We start from the raw sequence: 7911 nt of genomic DNA on the forward strand, positions 1-7911 counted from the left end.
CCTCCCCGGTGAGGGGACAGTGGCATAGGGGCCCTGCTGCCATACAGGGGGCTGCTGTACAGGGGGGCAGCTGTCATACAGGGGGCCTGCTGCCATACAGGGGGTCCTGCGGTCATACAGGGGACTTCTGTACAGGGGGCCCTGCTGTTGTACAGGGGACTTCTGTACAGGGGGCCCTGCTGTTGTACAGGGGACTTCTGTACAGGGGGCCCTGCTGTCGTACAGGGGGCTGCTGTACAGGGGGCCCTGCTGTCGTACAGGGGACTTCTGTACAGGGGGCCTGCTGCCATACAGGGGACTTCTGTACAGGGGGACCTGCTGTCATACAGGGGGCTGCTGTACAGGGGGCCTGCTGCCATACAGGGGGCTGATATACAGGGGGACTGCTGCCATACAGGGAGCTGCTGTACAGGGGGCCTGCTGTCATACAGGGGACTTCTGTACAGGGGGACCTGCTGTCATACAGGGGGCTGCTGTACAGGGGGACTGCTGCCATACAGGGGGCTGATATACAGGGGGACTGCTGTCATACAGGGGGCTGATATACAGGGGGACTGCTGCCATACAGGGGGCTGATATACAGGGGGCCTGCTGCCATACAGGGAGCTGCTGTACAGGGGGCCTGCTGTCATACAGGGGGCTGCTGTACAGGGAGCCTATTGCATAGGAGGCCTGCTTCGTGGGGGTGGAGGATGTCCTGCTGCACAGCGGGCCTGAAACAGTGGGGAAAGGAAGGAAAAAAATACTAGGAAACAAGGGTAGAAATGTATATTGAGGTCCAACTATAAAATCTGGGCTAAGCACCACATTAAAGAGTTTGGACTTTATTCTGTGGGCAGGAAAGAATCATTAGGAGGTTTCAGCAAGGGAATGACATGGCACGCCTGGGTTTTTGTGAGATCACTCCACTGACAGTGTGCAGAATGTCATTTTGGAGGGACCAGAGGCAGAGAGACGAGCTTAGAGGCCACATGACAGGTAAGGTGACAGGTGTGGGCTTGGACTGAAGCAGAAAACAGAGGGAATGAAGAGGCACCAATTCAGGACATGTACGGAGCCTGAATCAACAAATTTAAATGATTAATGAAATGAAGACTGAGGCAGAAGAAAGAATCCAGGTGGTTCCAGGCTGCTCGTCTGGTTACCTGAGGTGGCGGAGTCAGGAGTGGAAGCGGTTTAGAAATACTGTTTCGACCATGTTGTTTGAGGTACATATTGGACATTTAGGTAGAAACTGGAGGGGAAACCTGAAGCTAAAATTATGGGACAAGGAACAAGTTTGTCATCCAAGTCATCCACATCCAGAAGGCAGCCAGGGAGGTGACTGTCCTGGGAGCTGGTATGGGTTTGGGGCCTTGCTGAGTATTTCTCAACTGGCTTGAAATATAAGCAGGAAACGGAGTTTCTGTTGGATTCCGAGCTCCGCAGGTCCCAGGAAGACCCCGGGGACCGGACACGAGCTGCACTCCAACATTTCGTCTCCCTCCTCTCCCCCACAGCCTCCTGATGAAGAAGAGGAAGTTTCTTTACCACTTCAAAAACGTCCGCTGGGCTAAGGGTCGGCACGAGACCTACCTGTGCTATGTGGTGAAGAGGCGCGACAGTGCCACCTCCTTCTCACTGGACTTCGGTCACCTCCGCAACACGGTATCAATTTGTTTGCTTCCCAAGCAGAGAAAAGCTGAACTGTGGGTGCTTTCAGCGCCACCTGCTGGCGCTACTACTTACAACCTTAAAAAAAAAAAAAAACATGACAGGTAAGGGGATCTTAACCCTTGACCTGATGCTGTCAGCACCACGCTCTCCCAAGTGAGCAAACCGGCCATCCCTATACAGGGATCCGAACCCGTGGCCTTGGTGTCATCAGCACCACACTCTCTCAAGTGAGCCACGGGCCAGCCCTACTTTCAACCTTCTTTGCATTTATGTCTCAATTAGATTCCTCAAATCCTTTTTTTCTCTTCCTTTTTACATGTCCACGCACCATATAAGACATGGCCAAAAAGGATGTCATTTAATGTCCTCTCCAGTTATGCTGGGCACCCTCATGCCATACCTTTCTTCAATGCCAAGAACTGTCCCCCAACTTTCTTTCCCTTTCCCCAGCATCCGAATGCTGTTTTGATTAAGGTAACGGCATTTTTATTTGGGAGGATATTACTCGCTTGTTCAAGCAAAATTTTAAATGTGATAAACAAACAGTTTCTTTAGAATTTTTGAAAATTAACAAAGAAGAATTTAGGAAAAATTAACAGTGACTCAATTCTGTTTTCCAATGATTTCTACGCTTCTACTCACATAGATCATAGGCCAGTGAATACATCTAACATGGTGAGCCCCAGAAAACTCAGAGAAGCCTTGGCTGATTAATTAATTAAATCTATCTTTCAGTTGCCTAAGAAAATTACAATTCAAAAGATTTCTTCACCAAAATCCGGGTGGGCTCACATAAGCTTCTGCCTGTGAATATCTCCACACTCATAACATGCTATGACATCTAATCTTGGTGGAATCCCAGGGAAGAACCCGTGAGGCGGAATGTCATTGGCTGATTGTTTGGTGGTTATTTTACTATGCAATTTTCTTTGCCTGCATTTGCATTGGGTAACTTACCTTAGCACCATTATTTTACATTTCAGTCTCTCTCCTATTTGGTGACATGACACATTCATTCTATTTATTGATTTTATCAAACACTTTTACTTACCTCTCATTTAATGCTTACAGCACCAGCCCATTTTAATGAGGAAATGGAAGAACCAAGAGTGGGGTAACTTGTCTAGTCACCTGAGCAGTGAAGCTGGAAATGGGACCTAGATCTTCACATTCTGGGGCTGATGACTTTTCTGCAATGCTAGGTAGACTTGTTTCATTACAATCACACACATCATACAATGAGCAAACGTTACTTCATTGCCCTTAGCCCGCAGCAGTGCCTATTACTTCTTTTACAACATACATCTGTCTGCCTCTCTGTAATCTATTTCCTTCTTCAGATCCTCCAGGCGGGTCCTCACAAGTTGTCCTAACACCACCCAGTGGTCAGCGTTCTTCCACAATGCTACATCAACAAGCACCCCAAGCCACTTTCCTTCTCAAAAGGTGCAGTATGTAACTTCACAAACACAAATTAAATTTCTGCTGAGGTAGTATGATGTTACTTTCTCCAAACTCAACTCGTTTCCTGCTCCTTATTCCACAAAATCCGTAGCTTTTCTTCACTCCGCAGGACGAGTGCTACAAAGGGTTTTGGCTCATCACTTACTAGCGTGCACTTTTGCAAGCTGCTTATCCTCTCTGTAACACAAGGACAGTGACTGCAAGCATCCCGAAAGATCATAGTGGGAGAGATGAATTCATGACAGCAAAGCCACCAGAACCGCAATAAACCTTAGTAAACGTCAGTTGCATCCCCTGCTCTCTCCCCAGTCCGGTTGCCACGTGGAATTGCTCTTCCTCCGCTACATCTCAGACTGGGACCTGGACCCCGGCAGGTGCTACCGGGTCACCTGGTTCACCTCCTGGAGCCCCTGCTACGACTGTGCCCGACATGTGGCCGACTTTCTGAGAGGGTACCCCAACCTCAGCCTGAGGATCTTCACCGCGCGTCTCTACTTCTGCGAGGACCGCAAGGCTGAGCCCGAGGGGCTGCGGCGGCTGCACCGCGCTGGGGTCCAGATCGCCATCATGACCTTCAAAGGTGCAAAGGGGACCTTCCTGCACGGGCTCAGTGCAGCAGACATCATTCGGAATGGCCATTTGGAATGAAAAGAGTCAGCAGGGGAAATGGAGGGGGTAGAACTGTGCAAGGGTTCTGATTCACCTTTGGAGCTAAAATTCTCCATTAGAATTGGAGGAAAAAATAACTTGAACACAAGGCCCTGGGGAAATGAGAAAATAGGGCCAGTTTTCTTTCTTTCCCTTTGATTCGGTACCTGAACTATTTCTCCCCTTCCTCCTTTTCTTAAAGATTATTTTTACTGCTGGAACACTTTTGTGCAAAATCATGAAGAAACGTTCAAGGCCTGGGAGGGGCTGCATGAAAATTCAGTTCGTCTGTCCAGGCAGCTTCGTCGCATCCTTCTGGTAAGGGCTTCCTCGCTTCTCATATTCTTTCTCTCCCATAGTCTTTTCCTGGGGCCTCTTACATTTCTTATATGATCAGCTGTCCTTGTCTGTGTATTCCCTAAACAATGCAGCATAACAACAATTTACATAGAATTTACATTGTATGACGTATTATAAGTAACCTAGAGTTTACTTAAAGTATGAGGATGTCGTAGGTTATATGCAAAGCCAGTTTAGAAGCCTTTCCTCCCCTCCCCATCCCCCAAACCAATTTCAAAGCCTTTCACTCAATTTACTTCTCTCTTCCTCTGCAGCCCCTATATGAGGTTGATGACTTACGAGATGCATTTCGTACTTTGGGACTCTGATAGCAACCTCCAGGAATGTCACATAGAATGAAGTGTCTCTGCTGAAGATAATGGACAAAAGAACAATCCTTTAAATTTTGTTTTTCTTCAACTCTTACCTTCTCAGAGTTTAGAGAAAAAATATTTATATATGACTCTCTAATAGAATCTATGTCTTGAAAATAGAGAAGGAACACAGATGCACCAGGGTAATGCTGCACCTGGTGCAGTTTTGAATGCATATTGTCCCCAACCGGGAACAACAGGACTGCAGGAACTGGGAGCGTCCTGAAGTGTCAGTGTTCTATGACTTTTAGGCAGGATGAAAGCAGAAGGTGGATCCTAAAAAGCCTGGAGAAAGGATCAAATGTTTTTATATCCTGATGCTTTATTATTTAATTCATTTGAGTTGTCAATGGTATTAGTGATAGGTTTTTCTACTCTTTTCTTTTGAGGTTCAGTTTCAAGTAACATAAACTCATCTATAGAACCTTCTAATGGGAGAATCTGGGTGACAGTAACCCCAAGCCATCTCTCCAAAGTATTAACATCCAAGCATGTGCTGTATGTTTTAATTGTCTGAGGCATGTTTTTATGTTTGTACTTAAGAGGATTTTTGCGGGGAGGAGAGATATGGACAACCATGGTCACCCTCAGGCTCTTTTAATTGAAGGATCTTAAAATGGATCTGAGGACTCTGAAGAAGACATCCTAACAATGAGTCGATGCTCCGAGAATCAAATCCTCTGGAAACACAGACTCCTTTAAAGAAGTCCATAATTTAGAAACACCTACTAACTTCACACATCACTAGTGAACGCTTGGAAAAGGGTTGCTTGAATATTGACATGAGGAAAATCTATTCTCCCTGGTAGATCTTTTAACTTCAGCAGTGCCAGCCAGGTCAAGGTTTTTTGCCTTTTATGTGTGTGTTATGCTTCTCCCAGAGATATGTTAACTATATAAGGGAGTGTGACAAAAAAGAAAATATTGGGAAGGGAAGGGTGAGAGAGCATTGCAAGGGAATCATGCTCTATCCAGCAAAATGTAGGGAGACAACATGGTCTCTATTTGTCCCTATTGGTGCCTATTTGTCATTAACAACTATCCTTGATGGCAAGAAAAATATTCAGAATAACCATTTCCCTGTGCAGTTATTGCCTAGCAACCCTTGCGATGCAGATGAACAGATCCACAGGAAAACTTGTATGCACAATTGTATTATTTTAATCTTATTGTACATAAGTTTGTGAAAGAGTTAAAATTAAAAATTGCTACTTCATGTATTAATTCATATTTTATACTGTGCTATATAGTGTCTAACATTTTAGTTATCATAATTTCCTTTTCTAATATATTGAAATGGATTCCTAACATCTCATAAATTTATAACGTTAGAAATAATCTAATGACAAGGTACAAAAGTGTAACATAATCTGACATTGTAGTAATATTGCTATGAAGCCACTCTCTTGACTTTTAGTAAATTTTTCCCACAGCAAATTTAATTCTGGTTCATTTTTCATCAACTGAAAAGATGATAAATAATTTTGGAAGTTTTGGAGATAAAATACTGAATAAAATAATTCCAAAATTAATTTATAATAATTTAAAATAAAAAGTCACTATAATGGAATAGATTTGGGAGTCCAGAAATTAACCCACACATCTATGGTCATCTGATTTTTTTCTGGGGTTGGGTGGCTGGCTGGTAAGGGAATCCAAACCCTTTGACCTTGGTGTTACAACACTTTGCTGTAACCAGCTGAACCCATTGGCATGCCATTTATGGCCAACTGATTTCTGACAAGGTTGCAAGGACCATTCAATGGGCAAAGAATAGTCTTGTCAGCAAATGGTGCTAGGCCAACTGGATATCACGTGCAAAAGAGTGAATTTGTGCCTCTGCGACATACCATATATAAAACTTAACCCAAAACTTATCAAATACCTTAAACATAAGAGCTAAAACTATAAACCCTTAGAAGGAAACACAGGAGGAAATCTTCGTGACTTTGGATTAGGCAACAGTTTCTTAAATATGACACCAAAATCAGAAAAAATGACAACAAAAAATAGATAAATTGAACTTCACCAAAACTATAAACTTTTGAGAATCAAGGGACACTAGTAAGAAGGTGAAAAGACAGCACACAGAATGGGAGAAACTATTTGCAAATTATATATCTGATAAAGGCCTAGTATCCAGAACATATAAAGAACTCATAACCCAATGATAAAAAGACAAACAACCTAACTAAAAAGTGGCCAAAAGACTTGAGTAGACATTTCCCAAAGATTTGCAAATGGCAAATAAGTACATAAAAAGATGCTCAATATCATTAGTCATTAGGGACATGCAAATTAAAACTACAATAAGATATGACTTCATAGCCACTAGGATGGCTGTAAACAAAAAACTGATAATAATAGGTGTTGGAGTAGATGTGGAGAAATTGGAACCCTCATACAGTTGCTGGTGGAAACTTAAAATAGTGCAGCCACTGTGGAAAACAATTTGGCAATTCCTCAAAAGTTAAACATAGAATTACCATGTGACCCAGCAATTCCACTTGTGGATATATTGAAGAGAATTAGAAACATAGAGAATTAGAAACAAAAACTTGTACATGAATGTTCAAAACAGCATTATTCATAATAGCCAAAAAGTGAACACACCCAAATGTTCATCAACTTGAGGCCAGAGGAAGGGTCTGGGTAGGCCCAATAGCCAGCCTCAACCCACCTCGTCCTCTTACCAGGCTCTTGACTCTGCCAAAGGAAAGAATTCAAGAGCAGAGTCACAGTAGACAGTGAGACCAGGTTTAATTTAACAAATAAGAGATACAGACATCACAGAGAAAGTGGGGCATAGCACCAGAGACTGAGCAGAGCCCACTCCAAGTTTAACACAAAAGTAAGAAATACACACTTAAAGTCCAGTACAGAGTGCAGGCTGGCTCAAGAGAGTGAGCAGCCACTTGCTGAAAGTAAGTTTAATACAAAAGAAAGCATACACACCTCAGCCAGGGAAGTGCAAGTTTGCCCCAGGAAAGTAAGCAACAACCCGGCCTTCTGCCAGTATTCAGCTTCTATAGTTTTGCTTTCTAATGCATATTCACAATACCTAATGAATATTCACTTATGGGGGTGGGTCCCTGTTATGTAACATAGTCTCACACATGCTCAGTTGGTCTTCCCTCACAGCATACTCATTGGCCAAATTCTATCACATGCACTAGATGTATTCAAGAATATTCTGTGCTCTTTAGCACCCCTAGTGGAAGGTCTTTCAAAGGATAAATTCCATTTTACTGAGGGTGCTCAGCTACCCGGGTTATATACCCTTCTCTACTGAGCATGCCCAGCCACTGGATTTGCATAAGCCAGCCCCTTGTGGTCTAAATTTCCCTGTGTTGGTGCCAAAAAAAAGGTTTAACTGGCAAAGTAACTTTCCCCGAGTAGAGGACCTAGAGGAGAGGCCTGAGACATCGAG

The 7911-nt window shown here is 43.7% G+C and overlaps 1 protein-coding gene across 1 annotated transcript; it reads left to right on the forward strand.

The window, feature by feature from the left end:
• Positions 1-875: 875 nt before the first annotated feature.
• LOC134391852 (single-stranded DNA cytosine deaminase) lies at positions 876-4448 on the forward strand. Its single transcript, XM_063115762.1, has 5 exons — positions 876-978; positions 1394-1647; positions 3430-3700; positions 3971-4086; positions 4383-4448. Exons 1-5 carry the CDS (start codon positions 876-878, stop codon positions 4434-4436), a joined length of 798 nt encoding a protein of 265 aa, XP_062971832.1. The 3' UTR covers positions 4437-4448.
• Positions 4449-7911: the final 3463 nt, after the last annotated feature.

The sequence above is a fragment of the Cynocephalus volans genome, chromosome 12 (assembly GCF_027409185.1).
Source record: "Cynocephalus volans isolate mCynVol1 chromosome 12, mCynVol1.pri, whole genome shotgun sequence".
In the NCBI taxonomy this organism is placed as follows: domain Eukaryota; kingdom Metazoa; phylum Chordata; class Mammalia; order Dermoptera; family Cynocephalidae; genus Cynocephalus; species Cynocephalus volans.